Source organism: Trachinotus anak, unplaced genomic scaffold, assembly GCF_046630095.1.
Source record: "Trachinotus anak isolate AG129_WGS33_773 ecotype Australia unplaced genomic scaffold, CSIRO_AGI_Tana_v1 ptg000010l, whole genome shotgun sequence".
NCBI lineage: Eukaryota > Metazoa > Chordata > Actinopteri > Carangiformes > Carangidae > Trachinotus > Trachinotus anak.
Window position 1 is genome coordinate 15,273,360 of NW_027273861.1, and position 22,391 is coordinate 15,295,750.

The 22,391-nt window shown below is 42.4% G+C and overlaps 1 protein-coding gene across 1 annotated transcript in view; it reads left to right on the forward strand.

Annotated features, from left to right (window-relative positions):
* The window catches only part of insrb (insulin receptor b), an 82,936-nt gene that overhangs the window by 42,018 nt on the left and 18,527 nt on the right, over window positions 1-22,391 (forward strand). The window contains exons 3-7 of the mRNA XM_071487862.1: window positions 14,158-14,366; window positions 14,492-14,625; window positions 21,261-21,400; window positions 21,652-21,796; window positions 21,908-22,122. Coding sequence (XP_071343963.1) covers window positions 14,158-14,366; window positions 14,492-14,625; window positions 21,261-21,400; window positions 21,652-21,796; window positions 21,908-22,122 — 843 coding nt within the window. The remainder of the gene's footprint in view (window positions 1-14,157; window positions 14,367-14,491; window positions 14,626-21,260; window positions 21,401-21,651; window positions 21,797-21,907; window positions 22,123-22,391) is intronic.

Here is a 22,391-nt window from a genome sequence, read left to right on the forward strand (position 1 = left end):
CAGTTTTAAGTTTCCTTCTTTTGGCAGCATATAGAACTGTAACCGTAATTCTAACTGTTCTTTTTTTTCATTCATACTGATAAATTGCCTAAATGTCTTTTTACGTTCATTTGGCGCAGGGTGCCCTACAAAAACACATAGGCCCAGCACCTCAGCCTCTCTATGGCAGGGAAAACCTTTCACTTAACTTTAGGGGATGCCGAGCCAGATACAGATGTATGTTGGTTCCATCACCGCAGTGCTCAACTTCCCCAGGACAGAGTTTGTAAACAGCTTTAGTTGCAAAAAAATCCAAGATAAAATAAAATGAAATGTTGTGCATGTGCAGAAGATCTCTCTCTTTTCTCCTCGGGGGTTTACAGTGAAAGAACAGCTCCTCCTTCTTACTCACAATCTCACACTTGGCAGCTTCGAAGACAGAAATATGCAGTGAAAGACAGAGAAGTGAGAAACTGAGGTTGGCACTAATGTCGAGTTAAACCTACTAAATTACTGCCATATCCTTTTTAAATTCCTATACTCAGTCTCTTCAATTCATGAGGTGTTGTGTATAGATTAGTGTTGGGTGTCAAATGCTGATATACAGCTTTCATCATGAAAGGAGGAATGATCGTGTTTGGTTTTGTTTGTGTCAAAGCTTGGTTATTTTTGTATGTAATGTACGCAATACAGGTGAGAGCATAGATGAACTGAAATTGTTTGACTGTTTGGTGCGTTCATGTGCTGAAGAGAGAGTCAAACCGGGAAAAAAGACTTAAATATACAATTAAGCAATATTATTTTTCGGAGATATAAACATTTTTTTAATGTGAGTTGTAACTGAAATTTAACTCCCATCTCTATTGGCCCTCCTAAGGTAAATTATGTGTCCACTGTTTAATCTTGTTTTTGAGGAGACGCCCCACGAATTCCAGTACCAGGAGAGAAAAACAAGCCTGGGGGAGGGGTGTTTGTCAAAGCGAAATGATCAGAGTCAGTGAGTGAGGGATAAGAGGACAAAAACAGGGAGCTCTTTACCCTGGATTGTTGAATCCATGCTGTGTGTTATTTTGCTAATTGTTTCCCTGGTAGGGCCACGTGCCTGCACCCTCCGCAGCTTCTCTGTCCTTTATGTGTTGTCCTCAGACTTGTCCATCTCACCGAGGCTTTTCTCCAGTTCTCCCTCTCAGCTCCTTCCCTCCTCCCCACCCCATGAGCTTCACCCTTCAGTCTGGCCCCCCCTCCTTCCATCGACCGCTCACTTCTCCTGGGCATCTGTATCACTGCATTCGGTTGCGTATCGCACTCTGTTTTCACATGCTGCATCGGCATTACCCTCTGTTCCTCCCTCCCATCCTCACCGTAGGCATTTCAGGGCACAGTATGTGACCAGAGTGGTGGCAGCATCTGTTTTGCCTTTCCAGGTCACTATAGATACTGTTACATCAAGGGTGTAACGTTTGTGTCTGTCTGTATGTTTTGTGACTTGCAGTAGTCTGTGTCTGTCCCTCTTATATAAAATGCTTGTCACTGGCAACACACACACACACACACACACACACACACACACACACACACACACACACACACACACACACACACACACGTAATCTCGCTTCATTCTGTGCTGGGCAGTTAATAGTCTGTGCTTATGGCAAATCTCTTTAGTCTGGCAGTTATTGGAACTAAGATTTTAATTAGGAGAGGTTTTAGAGCAGCGCGCGCTGCATAAGCATTACAATAGGGGCATGTTTGAGGGGTGGACTGGCAGGCAGACAGTGAGCCATCATCAGACATGTCAGTCAGCAGACATATCGGTCTTGTCAAAAAAAAAGAAAAAAGAAAAGAGCAGAGATCACAATATAAACTGTATACTATGAAAACTGTTTCTGCATAGTGATGTTTCATGTGGGGTTTGTGGACTTCCCAAGGACTTTGACGACCTGATCAAGCGTTTTGTTGCCAGAAATTCTGTCAACTGTTAAGGGAAGGTGTAAGGATGATTGAACCTGTTGAAAGGGTCTGGATTATTAGAATTTGATCTAAAATGGACTTAACATGGAAACATCCACATCTGGCTGCTGCAGCTCCTGAGCTATCCATAATACAACATGGCCTTAATAGCTCATTTTAGAAGTTATAGTATATTACTTTGCTCTAGAACCTTAGGTACACTCTCATTATGGAGTACGTACTTTACAATTAAACATAAAAATGGATTGTGATTTATAAAGCCCAGATATGTAATTGCACAAGTTATGTATGTTAACTGCATTTTCTTTCTGCATTTTCTAATAAAACTCAATCTCTAATTTTGTAAGGCTGATTTAAGTTACAAGATACATTTCCATCACATTTGTTTTTCAGTGAAGACCTGGTCTCCTTACAGCCAGCAGAACCCAGTGTTGTTTTTCAGTCTTTGGTTTTCCCAACATCAACTACTGTTCAGGACAAAAACAAACAGGGGATGACAGTAGATGGATAGATGGACCAAAAAGTAGAGCAAACAGAAGCAAGAGATCTCACAATTTTCCCCAAATTCCTTCGATGCATTTGAGCCTGAATCTGAGTTTACACTGTTTTGCTTATGACTAACACTCTCCATAATCAGTCCCTGCGCACCAGCTCAGGAGACCCCTGGCCAGTCTTCTCAGCTGTTTTTCTTGGCCACTCACTCTGCCGATGGAAAGATGGCTCTCAGTGAGGTCAAACTGAGGCTTCAGCAACTTGAAGTGAGGTTGTGAGGGATGATGATAACCACAGTCCCATGACTTCTGTCTTTATGGGAGAAGATATTATGACACCATGTTTTAGGATTTATAACCCAAGCACATTTCATGACCAAGGGCCCTTTAAACCCATACCAAGGTATTAGACAATGACCTATTTCTGTCCATCACTGAAGAGTTTTTAACATTGTGTACCTGACATTTACCCATGTAACAGGCAAATTCTAAGGAAAAAATGAAAGTCAGAAAGGTGAGACAGTCACAGTCAGAAGATGTCAGTTTATCACTAACGCTACTTGCGCTCTCCAGAAGCGGAAATATCCATATATGTAAGTAATTCAAGCAGATAATAATTACTTATCATTACAATTCAATTCAAGGCTGGGAACTGTAATGTTGTTCTCCAGTCATGAGGTCAGAGGTCGAGGGACAGGAAGGGAGGGCCACTTGTCTCAGAACAAAGGAACGATGCTGGAACCTCACGTGTCCGAGACATGTGACCTGTGTACTGTGTTTTTGGTGTGTTTTGGACATAAGATGAGGGTACGTGTGTATGTGACCCCTTGTGACAAGCCTGTTTCTTGTAGTTATGATGGAGAGTTTCCCTCCTTCCTCCCAGAATAAATAGCCTTCCTGAGGCATTGTGGGATATGAATGGCGAGAGGAGACGGGCGGGATGGGAGTGCTTGTATTTGTCTGATACAAAGAGCCTTGAGGGCACTTAAAATGACAACTGGCCACATTTTAAAAAGCTTGATGTTCTTAACTGAGCGACTCAGAATAAAACTAACATGGGGGGCTTCAAATTGGATATTTCTGTGATTTGATTAAATTTTTTTTGGCACCTGTGGTTTTTTTCTTTGTCTAAAGTCAATGTGTGCTTTTTGAGTCCTCCAAATAATATTCCAACATTTGGGAGCGTCATCATCTGTTCCCAAACTTCACAATTGACATCTGTGCTGTTAGGTTTTGTGTTGTTCTCTTGCCATCAGTTGCGCCGCTCTGTGTGCTTGAATGCATATGTGTGCGCATATGTGTATTTGTGTGTGCCTGTCTGTGTACCGTAGCTCCGCTTAGTGCTATGCTGTGAATATGAAATAGGGCAGCTAGCATCTGCACTGCAGCCATCCCGCTCTGGCCCCCACACTGTGCCTACTGCTCAGTGCAGCTGGCCAGCCTGCAGAAACACAGGAGCAGGGAGCTTGTGTGTGTCAATGTGTATGCGTGTGTGTGTTTTGCATGACTGACTGTTGAGGAGGAAGAGGGTTAAGTTTACTTGTGTCTGTGCCGTTGTTTGTGTGGGGTAATCTCCTTGTTTTTTTCTGCTTTTGGTTTCTGAGACTGTTTGTGTTTACCTGAACTAGATTGAAGTCTTCTGTCTCTGCGTGCATGTTTGTCTCCACATTCACCCGTATGCTTGTTGCTACATCCTTATCTGCCCCTGTGCGTCTGCATTGTTAGCCTCTTTTTTATCTGTGCACCCATTTTGTTTATACACAAATGTGACCCAGTAAAGATTCCAAAAACTCGGGCTGACCTTTCCTGTAGTCTTTGAAAAAAAAAGATATACAAGTGGGGCTGCAACTCAGAATTATTTTTATTATGGACTTATCCGCTGATTACTTAATGGACAGAAGAATTCAATGTTTAGTCTATAAAATGACAGCAAATAATGAAAAATTGCCATCACAGGTTACCAGACCCAAGATGAATTTGACAGGTTTGCCAAACCCCAAAATATTCAGTTTAAAGTTAAGTACAGTAAAGCACTGTGGTCCATATTTTGTTGCGACTTAAGTTTCTGTGAGTGAAGTGATTAATTGACTTCTCATTCAAGTTCTAATTCCCTGGATGCCTGGTACTAGTCGTCTTAGGTTTACTCCAACATAGCTTGTTAAAAGCTGCGAGGCATCTTCAACAAATTCTTTGTCCAGTCGTAAGGTTGAGCTGAACTCAAAGCTCCGGAAACATAAGCAGAGCGGGGAGGAGGGAGAGAGGCAGAGGTGGTGGTGGGAGGAGAGGAAAGAGAGAAAGGATGGAGAAAGTGAAGACGGAAAGAGAAAGAGATGGAATCTGTGACAATCAGCCCTTTTGATAAACATTTTCTCTGTGTCAACTGAGGACACGGAGAGCGAGAGCAATTTGAGTTCTCTCTTTGCCTTTCTCTCCCTCTCTGTTTCTGTGGCTAATATGAGGAGATAATGGGCCATTGAGGCAGAAAGGGAAGGCTTAAAAACACCTTAGTCATGACTGGACTGCCACTCAGTGCCGCTGATTAAATTACCCAGATGAAACAGGGTATTTATCTAAGCACAACTACAATCCATAAAACTGCACTTAGGAGTGCCCAGTTAAAGATGTCAGATCACTGTCTGCAGTTCTTTGTGGCAGCTTGTGTATTTTATGTGTATAGAGCTGGAATGCTGGAGACATTGAAAATAGTGTTAAGTGTCATTTAATTTATTCAGGCATTTCATTTCCAATGTGCCATGATAGATGTTGGAACTGCAGTCGGGTTTTGAGTCAGAGCTTTTCTCTTTGGCCGACTCCATGCTTGAGTAGGAAAAATATTCAGAGATGATTGTCTTGAAGAGTAAGGTTGATGGGCATCGTCCAGCATGTTTATTGGCTTCAGTTTGATTGATTATGAGGGACAGAGAAGGTGGCTTTTGGTCAAAATGCATGGGAGTGAGATTGTAAGTGACCATCCAGCAGGAGCAGAGATGGCATCAAACATGATTTGAGTCAACCTGGAATGACACTGGACCGGCTGTCACCAATTTTCTCCCAATCTGGTCCACATTGTTTGATGCATGTCTCTTAAGGCATGGCACAGTCTCAATGAATCACTGACCTGATATCAGCCCAGACATGGTACTGGGTTGTGCTTCTTCTGCTGTGGTGTGTGTGTGTGTGTATATATATGAGTGATACTCGGTGGTTGTGATGTGAAGGAAAATCATGAGACCGGTGATGCAGGTGTCTCACTCTGTAGATGGATGTTCACTTGCTGCCTCTCTTTATCACCTTCCCACTGTCACCAAACTGTTCAGTCAGCAAAACCTGCTGGACCTCTCCCTGTGTGCGCGTGCACGTCTGTGTGTGTGTGTTTGTTGATCTCACTTACGTTAATTATAACTGTTTTTGTCTACCCTTGGCTTTGTGTGTGTGTGTGTGTGTGTGTGTGTGTGTGTGAGAGAAGGAGGGAGGGCGGGCAGGAGAGATAGAGAATTTGTGTTGACTGCAGCAGTGTCTGCATAAGCGTGTGTTTGTGTTCCTAGCGTAGCTTTGTTTCTGCGCGTGTATTCTATGTTTGCATCTGGATGTCAGAAGAAGTGATGCCAGCAGCAAATGCTGCGGCTGGTGGCAGTGTGACAAAATTAAAGATGTGGCATGGAGGAGGGAAGAGAAGGAGCATGGGGGGCAAGAAGGCAAAAAAGTGGCAGTGGAGAAGAGGGGTTAGGAAGGAGGGATGAAGATGGATGAGTTGGGAGGGTACTAACCGTGGATCTGTTTGAGCACAGAAGAATAAGGGAGTGGCAAGGAGGGCCATCAGTAGGACGTATTGATTGTAGCTCCATCCTGAATGTCTGTAATGAGATCTAGTGGCTGTGGCTTTCTGGAGGAGCAGATTTGTCACCTGGGGCTAGAGACTCAGGCTGGGTGGGACAGAGGAAGAAGGGAAACAGGCAGAGGAGGGACAAGAGGAGGAGACAACAGAGGGGAATTAGTCAGGGAGAGGTGGGAAGAGTGCAGATCTTAAAGGGATCGAGAGATGAGAAGAACGTGGCTTTACGATAAAAAGACAAGACACAAATGATGACTAGAGGGGAATCTAAGAAAATGCCTGTTGGGTGCATGCAGCTAATTACTGCAGACAGTCTATGTCTGGACTCATCTCCATGGTAACAAGATGGGCCAGCAGGGCTGGCCAGCACACAGGAAGACACAGACAAGGAAATCAATGAACAGACAGACAAAGCAGGGAGCAAAACCATGCTCATTAAGCCACATTCACCCTTTCATTTTGTTGTCTTCATGCCAGTGTGTGTTCATATACGTCTATCAGTTGGTGCTTGCCTGTTGACCCTAAATTGAGACTTACTTTGTATTTATTGCTAGAGCAGCTGTTGATAAAGAGCTAACCTTACACATAAAAGAAGATTGACTGGACAGGGCGACAGCAGGGCGAGATCAGAGATGAGTACCGTGATCTGAATGTTGCTGGTTCGAATCATGCAACAGTTTGGAAAATTCGGCCTCTCTGAGTGGATGACAAAGGTCTCTGTTCCTTCAGCAACTGCTGATAAATTGTTCTTGAGCAGAAAGCAAGTAAGAAAGCACTTAATTGCTCAGATTGAGCTTTTCAGTGGCCAATAGCAGCAGCATAATGCAATTACACTTGGAAGCTGTTAAATAAGAGTGTGAAGCAAGACGCTGTTGATAAAAACTATGCTTATTTCACCATGGATATACCAGGACACCACAGGTTTATTACCTGATTTTGCTCATAACAGCGTGATAACTGGTGTAGGTTGTTGTGACATTGGCCTGAAATCCTTTTATTGACTGCTGGCAGCAAAGACGAACATATTAGAGCCTTCTTGCCAACATGAACAAGCCCTCTGTCTTTAATATGGGGAGGTTGATAGAGTGCTACTGTTTATGTAAGTGAACAAGTAGACATGTTGTGGCAGGTATGCAGAGATATGGAAGGGGTGTGATTGTAAGCATATGTGTGACGGAGAGAAAAAAGATCTACTCTGTGCTCTGCGATTATCTTGATGAATTATAATATAAGTGGTGACACAGAAAACTTGTAAGCAAAACAATAATCAACAAAGTGCGTTGGTGGTAGAGTTTTTTTTTCTTTTTAGAGATTTTTTTCTGAAGTTTTCCATCTGGCTACCTTCAGTCCAAAAACAGGCGATTGCTGATATATTTGCACGTGTGTATGCTGCGCAGGCACTAGCATGGGGGCAGGACAGGAGAGGGAGTCCCCGCTCCCCACGCGCTGTTTTCAGCCAATCCAATCATGGAAAAACTTGTTGAGAAAAAAAGAATAGTTTAGAAGAGTTTTAAACTGGACACAACCAACAAGCCAAAGGACCTAAATGAAGCAATTTGCCAACTTTGTAAACATATAGTGCCTGCAAGAGTTAAACACAACCAATTTGCAAGAGCATTTGCAAGTACACCATCCAGCAGAGTGTGTTGCGCTGTCACTGAGAGCGGCCACACCCTCAGTCCACCTTCACCAACCCAACATTTCCCCTTAAAAAAACAACCGGCGATGAAATCAACCAATCACCGAAAGTCGACATATTCATCTAATCGCCAAACCCTAGTTGCTGATCACCAAAAATCTAATTGAATAACAATCTTTATGCATTTTATACATTTTTTTGTGAATATGTCTGCCAACATGGCATTTTCACCACAATATGAGGGTAGAGGAGGTTTGGTGTGACACTAAAAAGGAATAGAGACCACTGCATGAACTGTGTGTGTATGTGTGTGAGAGAGAGACAAGCCCTGTTCTCTTTCAGCCTGTTCCAACCATCAGTAACCCAATATAGTCTGGGTCATTTAGCCAATAGGGCACACACACACACACCCACACACACACACACACACACACACACACACACACACACACACACACACACACACACACACAGATACTTTGAAACAATGGAAACTCTCTTGTCAGGTTGCTCTGCCTTTCCTTTCGTTTCTGTCACTAACTTTTATAAGACTTCATACTGGAGGTTCCTTTCAAATCTATGGTTCAGTATGCTGTCAGTTTTGTACTTGATTATTAGATTGAGGTGCCTGTAAATGTGTACAAATAAACTTAAAATGTTTTGTTTGCCTCTCAGTCCTGTGTGGTGCTTCACATCCATCCAACCACGAAACAGCAGTGAACATCTTGGCATGGTTACCCCCCCAATCTCATTACTGAGTGATGAGTGTGTGTGTGTGTGTGTTGTTCAGAGATGGGTCCCTGCACCTGGCTGGTCTGCATTAGACCTTGTGGATATGCATAAATGTCTTGTCCAACATTTACCACTTTGGATTCAGGCTACAATGTGTGAGTCATACACTCTGTAAAGAGACACCACAGAGTGTCATTGTCGTCATTGTCTTGGTGACAGCTCCACAGAATTATATAAATAGTGGTGATGGAAAGGAAGGTGTGTGGTGATACTTCTGACTGTTGACACCTTACTATTATCTATACTTACTAGTTGTGATGGCCTCACACAGTTTTGTAACGGCAGGCAAAGAGTGATAGTTGCAAGTACACACGAGTAAACTCGTAGACGCCTCTCAGGTTCCTGTGTTTGGAAAGTTGCTTGCATAATGGCTGCTCTTTATCTGTGTGTCAATAACCCTGAGAGGGAGTGGCTGTTGCAGAGGAAAGGGCATGACTGTGTACTTCTCTTTTCATCCTGTAATACAGGTTGGAAAATATGCACATATTCAGAATTGTATATGAAATCAATTAAAAATATTTAGCTGTAAACCCACTTTGCAGTAAAAGTGCAGTTTAATGTTCACCTACATTTAAAAGGAAGGAAAAAATATGATATCAAATATTTATATAAAATAGATAGTAAAATAAAATATTAACACACCAAATAAATTCAGTCCATGATTTCTCAGTGAATGGGTAAGATGAATTGAACAGATAGTACAAGGGACAAATTGCAGATAATCCTGCAAGTGCAGTGGCATAGCAGGAGAAAAACTGTTAGCTGAATTAGCTTAGCATTAAAACAACAGGTCTTTGTCTTTACTCTGCACAGCTCTGCACTGGCTCTCAGCAGTGAAAATGATGTGTATATCAAGCTAATCTTCATGGATAACAGTTGCCTAAATAAGAAGTGCTAGATGGTTTACATTTTGTTAAGAATTTTAAGAAATCATGGATACATAAAATATATATATATAATATATATAAAACAATGGATGAGGATCAATCATGATGACCCACACTGAAAAATACTGAAAGACATGTCTCTGCCACCTCCTATCATCAGACTCTGCCCAACTGTTCACCCAAACAAATGAGAGGAAAGTAATATTTCTCATTCTTAACTTAAATTTCAAATAAGTATTCCTGCTAATGGTGTGAGTTGTGCCTTTTGGAATATAGTCGACTCCAAATACTACAAGTAAATAATCTTCTTGTTTAATGCGGGGCAAACAACGCATGTGTGTTAGATATAAGCCAAAGGTTTCAACTCCAATTAACAAAGAGAATACAGGATTGCTTAATGATATACGTCTGTGAATGACTCAGTCAGAGGCGACACCGGTAATCCACAATATTTTTTATGATGTATATACATTCATTTGAAAAGGGGATTTTAAGAATAATCCATGCTGAATGTCCATGATTTTACATGTGAATAAAGAGCTCAAACTGCTGTCTATCTTCTGGGTAGTTCTCCTCAGCCTTTTGATTTTACCATCTTCTTTTCACCCCCATATCACCTTTTACCTCTGTTCTGCTCCTCTGTTTTCCTCCCAGCTTCCTCCCTTGCTGTTGCTTCAGCTCACCTTATCTCCCCTCTACTCTCCCTCCTGTGTTACTCTCCTGTTGGCCATCCCACTGAACACAAACAGACCTTTGCCTTAGCGTGTGCGTTTGTATTCGTGTGTGTGCGCTGTTGCTTGCATGTATATTGACGCTTCCGATGACAGTATCACTCTCCCTCCCTGCAATCAGTGTGTTGTTGTTTACACTCTTTCCCCTCCCCCCGTCTCTCCCCTTTACTCTCTCAGGGCGAATGTCTTACATCAGATCACTCGAAACGTTTATAGCAAAGCTTTTGAAGCTTAGGACTCCCACTGTGGCCAAATATAGTAAACGTGAATCCAGCAGCTGTGTGTGTGTGTGTGTGTGTGTGTGTGTGTTTGTGTGTGTGTGAGTGAGAGAGAGTGTAAGAAGGTTGATGAGTGTGTGCATGCATGTGTTCTCCTGAGTAAATGCCTCTGGGGTAAAAACGTGTTTGTTATTGTTCCGAGCACTTCGCCTGTAGACAACACTGCCAATTAAAGGGGAGGTTTTATGTGTTAAGAGCAGGAAGTGTTACCGTGTGTGGCTGCACGCTATTGGCTGCCCAGCTTCTCCCATGTTCCTTCCCTGGGGACTGAGCAGCCAGGGCTCTTTACTGCCACGGCCAAATGAAAGGTAAACACAGCACACCTTTGATCAGGCTTTGCATTTAAAACCCTTACTGGAACTGTGAGTGTGAGTGTGCGTGTGGAGGGAAACTGCAAGCAAATTATTGAATGACACCATGAGGTTTTCGTGTCTGTGTGTGTCTGTGTGTGTCTGTGTGTGTGTTTAGTTTAATGAGAGATTCGCTCTCCAGGATGCTAGCGCCTCCTCCTCCTCCTCCTCCTCTTGTTGTTGAAGCATGAGTGAAATCATCCCTCCATCCATGCCTCCTTCCCTCCATCCCCCCATCCAGCCAGCATGAAAACAAAACAAGGCGTTGTATGAATGAAAGTGGGAGGGGCTGAGTGGCCTAGAAAGGCAGGCAGGCAGGCAGATAGCGAGATAGATAGTGGTGCAGGGCAGGGTGAGGCTGTGGCGGAGAGGAGGGATAGAGAAGAGGACAGTAGAGTAGGAGGAGGAGGGGATGAATGAATGAGTGAGCTGACTGGAGCATGTTTGGCATAGCAGCTAGCTTGTGTAGCCCGGCACTAGCGTGAGCAGAATGGGGAGTAATGCTGCTGCAGTAGTTGTGTTATTCTGCTGTAGCACTCCCTTCTGAATCCACTGTGCTGGGAACAGATATTAACAGGAGAGCCAAAAAGCATAAATATACCTTGGAAGAAACAAAAAATTAAAAAAAAAACTGGAAAGTAAAATAAAATAACAAGGTAGTGAACTGATTTATTCCACATTTGTATCATCATGACAGGGGCATGTAAACAACTGTTTCTCATGACCATGTATTGAATGGATTTGATGTAAAGCTGATTTACTAGATCCACCTATCTCTGTTTTGGCCTTGCTCCTGTCTTAAGCTGGTTGTAATTCACCCCAAGCAGCAGCAGGAGATTCTTCTTCCCTGGCATGCTGGCTCCTTAGCTGCGTCTGCCCCCTGTCTGCCCCAGCAAGGCCAGGGTTAACCCTGGGCGTCTCTCCTCCCAACATGGAAGAGGCCATTGAATGGCTGCCTCCCCCAGCCAGCAAACACATTGGCTGAAGCTGAGGGTGGATCTGGGGCTGGAGCAGCACTCCGGCATGGATCCTAGGCTGGAGCTGGATCGGGGAGCTGTCTCAGCCCTCCCTGCTCAGCTATGTGATGCCGTGGTCACAGCATGTACACACACAGCAGACAGAGGAGAGGGGGAGGGCTAGAAAAGAGCTATGCATTTTTCTCTTTGGGTCAGAGACGACTGTGTGCAGTTGTGTGTTTACTAGTTCATAGTAAAGAAAATGCAGTGGAGAGACCCCTGCATGAACTGCCCCAGAAGGTTAGAGATGATGTTTTTTCTACATTAGTCATTCTCCCTCTCTGCGGTTTTGACCTCCTGTCCCTTTTGTCATTGTTCTTTCTTTTAACCTCATTATTCCACCCCTCCTCTCCCCCTGCCACAACCCTATTTGTCCTCTCTGCTTTTACTCAGGCAGCACAATGGGCAGCCCTCCCATGCAGGAGGGGGGGGGTCCTAGCTGTATCCTTGGCAGTGAGAGCTCATGTGATGTCCTCACAGAGATGGCATCCCACAAAGGGTGGTATACTGTGCCTCCATTGCATTTTTCACATATTTAACAGTTTGATGCCCTGCTCTAAACAGTGATTCTTCCAACTTCCTAGCTGTTATGGAGCCATGGTTGTGGCTCATCCTTCTAATTTTAGCTTTGTTTGTAGTAAGTATAGGAATAACTTGGATATCATGAAAGTCAAAATCAAAATACTCTTACGTGCAGAATCTTAGAAATCTTAGAAATGTTTGTAGCTTGTTATTTGACCTAGATCTGCTTAGCACATGAAATAAAAGCTGACAGTATCGTGATAAACATGGTGAGGGACGGCCATTAACACCCAGGGTCATGAACAGGAAACTCAGTCAGCAGTCAGATAAAGGTCTTAATATTTAGCAGTTTTCTCTAGTGGATTCCAAAAAAAATTAGAAAGCCTTAGATGTTTGAAACACTGATTGTTGTTTTTGTTTTGTTGTTGTTTTTTTTTTGCATGTCAACGGATTGTAAATCTATACTATCCTTCATATATATATATATATATATATATATATATATATATATATATGTATATATATATATATATATATATATATATATATATATATATGTATGTATATATCTTGCTGATTCTTTACCTGCCAAAGTGGATGATAGGAATAGCAGACTAAAAATGAATTTAGAGCCACGGTAAATACTGGCCAACCCTGACTTACGGTGAGTGCCTATCCTGTTTGCACCAGTCAGTGTGTGCCTGGTATAAGGTGAGATCTAATGAGTCTCCACTGGCTCACAGACAAGGCAATAACAGCTAGTTTATTAGATCATTAGAGGGCACAGGTCAAACTTGACTACTAATCCAATCACAACTGACACTCAGGCTCTTTGACCAGATGCTGTTTCCCAGTAGGTCAAATGAAATCTGGCGTGAGCCAATGACATATAATGTTTAGCCTATTAATAATTTAAGTTGTTTGCGTGGAGATGCAGACTGCCACTATTGGCTATCAAGCATAAACTGTGTTCACTCACTCTTACATGGATGTGAAGTGAGCAATCACCGGATGTTCAATTACATGTTTGCATGAAAATTATAGTTGGAGCTTATGTGATTTTGTTCTTGAAGACTAATTAGTGTTTGTCTAATCCTGTGTTTTTGTGCATATTAAGTGTTCAGCCAACCTCTTAGGTGAACAGTGATATTTCCGTATAATACATAAGCACCAAATCCATCACCAAGGAAGGAAATCACTTATGTTATTTTGCTGTGCTTTGTTATTTTTGACATTGGTTTGACCTTTTCATGAGAGTCAAATGTTCCTACTGACAGCAGTACACCTCACTAATTTTCTCTTTGAACAACCACACCAGTAACACATTAAAGGGGTTGCAAGAAGCCAAAAGGCCAGGCTGAGAACACCTGTTTATAGTTCATTCAGCCTTGTTCATGTGTGTACGTACACTCCAAACATAAATGTGGTTCCCTTGCTGCTCTCGGATCAGAGCAAACTACCACTTGGTGGCCAGTCTGACCACAGGGTTTAGCTCTCTCCACCCCTTCTTGTTATAATGTTTTGTGAGACAGAGTGACAGAGACGGAGAGAAATGTCCCAGCCTACATGCATCCCCATGCTGTCTATAATTTTTGTTTTGTTTTTATATTACTTACTACTCTAACCACCTCTTTCCCTCTTCTCCTCTTCTTCTCCTTCTCCTCAGTGTGCGTGGACAACTGTAAGCATGGTGCATGTAGCCTCCAGGGCCAGTGCTGTCATGACCAGTGCCTGGGCGGCTGTTCTGAGCCAGGTAATGCAAGTAGCTGTGTGGCCTGCAGAAACCTCCAGCATGGGAACACCTGTGTGGACAAATGTCCTCCTGGATACTATGTCTTCAGGGGCTGGCGCTGCGTCAGCTTCTCCTTCTGCCAGGTTTGTAATAACTGGAATTCTTAAGGCAAACTCATATAATATTAGCACAAATGTAGATATAGAATAAACTCATGCTCCTGTGTAAACACACATGTTTTATGTTTTGTTCTTGTTTTCAAATCCAGGAACTTCACAACCAGTGTAAGCAGACTAAGAAGTTGAACCAGGATCGGGAGTCGGGCTGTGATGAATATGTCATCCATGAAGGGGCCTGTATTACAGAGTGTCCTTCTGGATACACCACTATAAACTCCACTACGTACGTCTGGCTCACACACACACATACATCCTTAATGCCACCATCAACACTGCTGTTATTGATGGTGGCCCATCATTATATGATCAGAGAAGTAACTGTCACCAACAACAAATCATCCCACTGTGACTTCAGCAGAGCAAGTGGATTGTGGTCACTGAACACACTCAATAACATTTCCACACAAGAGATGATGTATTGGAAGCTGATCAAACAGAAAGCAGGAGAGGTATTTTTCCCCCATGGAAAGTCTACGAAAAGCAGCCATGTTGTTGAGAACAGATTCTGAAGAGGCGTTGTAGATGAGTAGCGAAAAGGGCAAAACATCACCTGCTGTTTGCTCTTTGGCAACCGTAAGCAGTGCTGTTTAACTGGTGAAAACATGATTAATTTGTGACCTTGCAGACAATCAATACGATAATTTTTACTTTTTTGGATGTTTTATTCTTTCATCTATGATGGATTAATGTCAAAAAAGCTCTTATCAAGTCAGTGTTTCCCACAGAATTAGATTATTTTTGTGGTAGTAACTGACTCGGGGTGGCGGCGCTTTCTAAAATTAATTCTTAGAGCTAAATAACAACCAGGGTTGATTACATATTGTTATTGGTGAGTGAGCTCAGTACTGGCACACGCTCTCATGCGCACCCCAAATGCCAGGCGCACAGACGGCCGGTAAAGAAACAGATAGGCACGCTGAAAAGGTTATGGATTTTTTGATGGCTAGTCTGACTATGACAGTTGAGAGAGAGTGAGTGGGGCAAGGAGGGGCTGAGCGAATCAGTATGCAGCTCAACAAGAAAATTAAGATTTTACTCATTTCAAATTTTAAAATGAAAAATAAAAAATTAATATGCACCACAAATAAATCGCTGCAAGTACAGTTTTGAACCACGTTTTTAATTATGATGTTTGTAAAACCTTGAAAACAAAGTCCTTAGTAGTTAATCACTTCAGTTGAAACTTTAGTTGTATGACTCACAAAATAAGCAGCATGCCATATGAATAAATAGAAGTTGATAACATTAATGTCAGTTAGTACTGGTATGATAAGTTACTCAATTGCACCACATGCAAATTTTCCATATAGTCACAAGACTACGTAATTTCATATGCAAATGAATCCTCTTATCTCAGTTTCTGTAAATGAGTCCCTGGTGTTTTCGTAGCCTTCATCGTGTTCTGTTAGTGATTACACAGCTGCATCAAAACCAGACCAAACTGACATGGTTTTCCACAGCAGTGTATAAAACTTTCCTAAACATTTAAGTATGCAGACTATATGCATGTATTTCATTTACTTATACAGAATTTTGTGTTGCCTACAAAAAACACTTTTTTTTTCAGCATTATGCAACCTTTCTAATCATACTCAAGTGTTGATTATTTTGGAAACAACCTGCAAGGGTGCACTGGAGTGAAATAATGTGACTGGGTCTTTATACACCCAGCAGCCAATTATTTTCCCATTGACAGGATTATTCGGTAGTAACCTGGGTTCAACTTTACAGTCTGTCTGGGACCTGTTTACTTAGTCTGGTTGAGCGGTTCACATGAGATTTTTTTTTGTGTCAAATAATAGTTAATTAGTAATAAGAAGATTTATAATGAGGATTTGGTGGATGTATTGAAAGTCAGTTATAGTCTTGAGCATGTTGTGCACTGACAGTTTTTAAGGTTGCGCATGCCACACAGTTGGTCAGGAGCATTTGTCCTTAAGCACACTGAAGCTCTTATCTTAGTATAAATGGCCCCGGATAGAAGTGACAGCCAAGTGCTTTGAATGTAAAACCAACCTCAAAACACTGTTTAGACCTCACCTGGCCCTATTTAGCTTACAGCTTTGTTTGCGTGTGGAACAAGCAAGGGCATGACCTTATTTAGCATTCTTACTCGTAGTAAAGGAGAGTAGAGGAACATCACTGTCTTCATCATTTAGCGTCGGTAGCTGTTGCTAAATAAGCAGGACATGCATTTGTTTTTAAGGCCAAGTTCGTATTTTGAAACCACTACTGGTTGCAAGCTTTCAAAACACATACGTCAGTTTGGGCAACGAGGACAAAATATTTTCCAGTAGAAATGTGACGGATGAAATACTCCTGTTGTCTGTCTGTCTGTCTGTCTGTAGCTAGGCAAATCTGACAAAACAGCAATGACCGGAGCTGCTAGGCAAGTCAAAAAAAAAAAACATTATCACATGCCAAGACACATACCAAGAAGCATTGTGTATTTAAGCTATGATGGGAGTCTTTACCAGTATGAGAGCACTTTTGTTTGTTTTAGATAAAGATAGTAAAGACTTTGTGGAGAAAGAAGAAAGATGAAGAGTGAGTGGAAAAAGAAGCACAGAGGTGTATTTGCCTGAGTTTGTTGTAAAAGAGCAAGTTGTCTGCATCACTCAAGTCCACAGGGGGCAGGACGATTGATGGTGTTAGGGTTTGTATGCATAAGTGTATTTGTGTGTATATATTTGTACGTATGTGCATTTCAGTGTTCATGTGCACAGAACACATTTCTGACTACATTAGCTTTTTCCCAGTGAAGCGTATGATCGAGTGACTTTTTCCAGGAGCAGGCTGGAGGGAAATGTCCACTGTGTCCAGATAGAGAGAGGCGTATATGATGTATTTATTAAGTAAATAACAGACACGCACATGTACAGGACTTAAGTACACTCAGCGGAAATGGTAAAAACATTTTGACCCAAAACGACTTTCTCTAAATGTATCTTGTGTGTGCGAGTGTGAGAGAGATTGACTTTCCCTTGCGTTCTGCCAGCCTGCAGGGATTATCAGGTGCTTAGACAGAAAAGAACATTGCTTTAAGTCTCTGTCATACACCCTGAGGCATAAGGCAGAATGGCATCCCTTATGTCTGTGTGTGTGTGTGTGTGTGTGTGTGTGTGTGTGTGTGTGTGTGTGTGTGTGTGTGTGTGTGTGTTTGTTTATGTGTGTGCTTGCACATAGATGTATGTGTGCTGCACATTATGTGATAAACAAGACTTTTCTTTTCTATTGGGATTCTGTTGCAGTTGCAACATCAGGTGTGTGTGTGTGTGTGTGTGTGCGTGCGTTGCTGCTATGGTTTGGTTATAGCGAGAACAAGCGTCATCACAGTGGCTGAGTCAGGCAGAAGCTACACCCAGACACACACACGCCCAGATAGCCAGGCACAGGGCACACATCATATAAACGCGTACACGCACGCACACAAACACACACACACACACACACACACACACACACACACACACACACACACACACACATACATACACATACTTGTACTTCTATCTTTATGAGGACACTCAGTGACATAATACATTCCCTAGCCCCTTACCCTAACCTTAACCATCACAACTGAGTGCCTAACCTAAACCTAATTCTAAGCCTAACCCTAAAACCAAGTCTTAACCCTTAAAATGTGATTTGAAGGTGTCTCAAAAAGTGAGGACCGGCCAAAATGTCCTCACTTTCCCAAAATGTCCTCACTCTGTTTGAAAATTACTTTTTTTGGTCCTTACTATGTAGCAAGTTCCAGTACACACACACACCAGTGAGGATTGAAAAAGAGTAGGGATGTTCCACAGTAGAAGAAAGTAGAAAGTAGTAGAAGACCCAAAGGTTTCCATCATGGTTTTTCTGTGATGCAAATAAACTGTTGGATAGTAAAATCCTGTCTCCCTTTGGTGTCTTTCTGTAGTATTATGCAAATTTTCGAATGTGTACTGTTAGTGTGGATATTCAGAATGTAAGGTGATTAGTATGTACACAAACCACTAAAAATATTTTAATATTCTAAACTGTCTCATGATTATTACATGGGATCTGTCAGGTGAACAGATAGATATGTAAATAGATAAGATAGATAAAATGCACCTCATGATAAACATGTTTTTACATATACTTTAATCGTGTACACTGCGCTATTAATTTCTACACACTGTTGCTGCATCTTTTGTCTCTGCTTGTCTGTTCAGGCAGGTAGCTGTGCGCTCCTTATATTTGGCCACTCACTCACATCTACTGTATGAAAAGAGTTTGCTCATTTTTCCTGGAAGCTTTGACAGCGCAGTTGTACAGATGTGTGTTTGTGTGTGTGTACGTGTGTGTGTGCGCGTGTGCACTTGGTCTGGTTCTGCCAGGCCTGGCCCCAAAACCAAACCCAAGCGTCAGCTGCGGCCTCTGTTCTAGATGGTTCTAGCAGACCCTGGAGCCCAAGTCACAGAGTTCAGCCGGACAGATAAACACTGTCCCTTTAAGAGCTGCCGTTGGACCCAGCCTGTCTGCCTGTGTGTCTGTGTTTTTCAGTACAACGGCCCAAAACATTCTCTCTTTCTACACTGCAACTAGAGCGTTACTTTTGAGGAGCTGAATATACTATTTTCCATGTGGGTGAAAAGAGAGAGGGAGACACACAAAATATCCTAGAGTTTTTCTTTTCACTGTTGTTTTGGAGAGACCATTACAGTGTGTTTCCACTCATTCAGAGGTCATAGAGGGGAAACAATGATTTGGCCTCTGATTGATGTGAATTATTAAGAGCATGATAAGATGGAAACTAGGAGAAGCCTGGTGTGTAGTGGGTCATTTGGCTCCTCCAGGGTGAACAGGAAAAGCCAGACAAGGACCATAACAGCCCCCCTGGGAGTCAATGTTGCACGTTGCTATGGTGAATGGCGTCTATAGCACAGCCTGGCTGTTTAGGGGGGAAAGTATGATTTGGACAAGAGTGTGTGTACTTATGTGTGTGTGTGTGCTTCCTGGAGAGGGGGATTCTAATAAGAGTTTCATAAACATAGAATTAATATAGAGTGGTCTTACAAATAGCAGTTCATGCACAGCTTGCATGGACCCCACAGTGAACAGCATCCTTTGTTAGTCGTTCCCTTGGCACAGGTGCTGCTTTGTAAAGGCTGTTAAGGCTGTTGTTTGATGCCATTGTCACCTTAACTTTTGAAACTCTGATCAGACTGCTTTAAATGTGGCTGATGTCATCTCCTGCCCTCCTCTGATTTCTAGATCGATTTTTCAAGAAAATACCTCCGTGTCTCTGTTGCACCTCGCTTTAAAGCAGCCTCCTAAACAAACACTGGTGGGTGGGGAAACCTGTCATTCAGTGCAAGTGTCAGGAGCTATATGTTGAGGTCCCCCACCAACCAAAATAAAGCATTTAAGTTTATGTGTAAGGCAGCTTTTTGTGGTCAGAGATGTCAAGGCTGGAAGTGGAATTAAAGAGAGGGATTATGTTCTTTCAAGAGCGCTTACAAAAAAAAAAGTGCTCATTTGTGAATGAAGCATCGGTTCCCTTTTCTCTGCATGGCGTGTTCCCGGCTGCTCGCTAGACAAGGCCTGCCTTTTGAGAATGAATTTTCTGAAAGGCAGCACTATCAAGGCCTCATAGCTCAGTGTATGTGTGTGCATGTGATCACATGCACAAGCACATGTTTGCAGGAAGAGGATGCAACTCATAGAGCTGAGAGAGGCAGAGAGAAAAAGGGAGATAAACAGAGGAAAGCCTGTTGGGAACTGCAGCTGGTGTTTCAGTCATGTTCTTTTAGTGGTCTGTGATTGTGCATTCGTGCGTGCGCGTGCATGTGCGTGTGTGTGTGTGTTTGTTGCACATGTGACAGAGGTAATTAAAGCAAAGGATGAGAAAGCTCTCTTCTCTATCACTCAGCGCTAATAAATATAAAGAAGGCTCAGATGTGGATGAGAGATTGCGTAATCTAATTCTGCTCCTAAAAGCCTATGGAATCACTATGGGAGTTATCAAATTAATTGAGAGAATTATACTTTCACCTCTGAATACATCACAGCTCATTTATTGAATTCCAAGGTCCTGTTTGATTGTCACTCATTTTAAATGATCAGTTTGTGTAACTTTACACTCAGTAATGCTGATTTTGAAGCAGTTTTTTCACTGTTAAGTTTTTTTTTTTTTTTTTTTGCACAAATTTCGTACATCTTGAAAACACTTTAGTTATTAGAAAATCATTTTTTGTGAAATCTCATAAAGGTTGTGAGCTTTCAATGAGCATTTTTATTAAATTTGCTGAAGAGAATAGAGAGAGATTTCATTGAGAAGAAGAATTTTATGTCATTTAAATTCCTCTGAACAGATTCAGCCTTGTTGTTTGAATGTGCCATGTCATTCTCAGTCCCAACCCACGCCACAACAGTACGTCACTGAGAATTCCTGCCTCATACCATTCAGTCCTGCTCCATTCCACTTCTGATATCTGCACACAGATTGTTTTCTTCTGATGAAAGCATTACTCATGACTGTGATATTTCCATGAGGTCTCCAAGTGTCGTGACACTTGTCTTGTTACTGTATGTAAAAAGTTATGAAATCGGTTGTTAGCTTGCATGAACATTGCAGCCTTAGTTGTTAGGCAGCTTTGAAATGTATCAAGCACCATAATCCCATTTCTATTCACTGCATATAATGTCCCTGATTTTCTGTATTGATCTGCATCAATAAGGTCCTTTGCCAATAATGACTGCATTAACAATGCATGAAAGTTTTTTTTGTTTTTTTCCCCCATGTGACATGTACACTCTTTCAGCTCATTCATTGGGATGTTGATGTTATGTTGAAGGTCCTAATCTGTGTGCATGTCTCTGTGTGTTTAGGTTGACCTGTTCGCCGTGTGCCGGCTTGTGTCCTAAACTGTGTGTGGGAAACAAGACCATTGACTCGGTAACTTCAGCCCAGGCTTTGAGAGGCTGCACTGTTCTCCACGGCAACATGATCATCAAGATTCGAGGAGGGAGTGAGTACTACCACGCCTCACCGCCTGCTGGGCCTCCTGTAGTGGCGCCAGCTCTCTCACTGTCTTGTTCTCCTCCTTCCTCCATCACTAAAGTCTCTCAATATGTGTTCCTCTCTTCATCAGGGCTTAAAGTCATTCACTTTGTCTGTCTGCTTGTACATTCATATGTGTGTATTTGTCTTATCATGTGACCATGTCTTCTGCCATCACCTAGTGGCTGTCAATATGACCATCTGCCCATCTCTTCGCAGATAACATAGCTGCTGAGTTGGAGGCTAGTTTGGGCCAGATTGAGGAGATCACAGGCTACCTGACTGTTCGCAGAGCATACGCCCTGGTCTCCCTCTCCTTCCTCCGCAAACTACGCGTCATCAGGGGGCAGCATCTTGAGGGAGAGTAGGTCCCCTCTTTTCTCCTCTCCTCTCCTCTCCTCTTCAGGGATATTAGTTTAAACAAACAGTGTATTTACTTACTGTACTGTGTCTGACTTCCATCTGTCTCTCTTAGCACCCACGCCTTCTATGCGCTGGACAACCAGAACCTGCGAGAACTGTGGGATTGGTCCAAGCACAATCTAACCATCCAGCGTGGTCGTATGTTCTTCCATTACAACTCCAAACTTTGCATGTCAGAAATCAGAAAGATGGCGGAGGTAACGGGAACCAAGGACCGCAACCAGAAGAGTGACATTGCTGTACGCAACAACGGGGACCAAGCCTCATGTAAGACAAGTGCAATTCATACTTTAGATTGTCATTTAATGTTTATGGGCTTGATGATAACACATCTGCCACTTTGCTTATTTTCACTACATTTCTGATGTAGTGAAATAGAGTTCTTATTTTAAAATGATATTTTAGTCCTTGTGTGTCTTGTTGAGCTGGGTGCAGCCACTGATTTCCCAAATCAATTCAATGCCGATCCACATAGTCCTGATTCAATGGGATTTGATTCAGTATCGATTCAGTTAGAGATATTTCAGTCACAATAC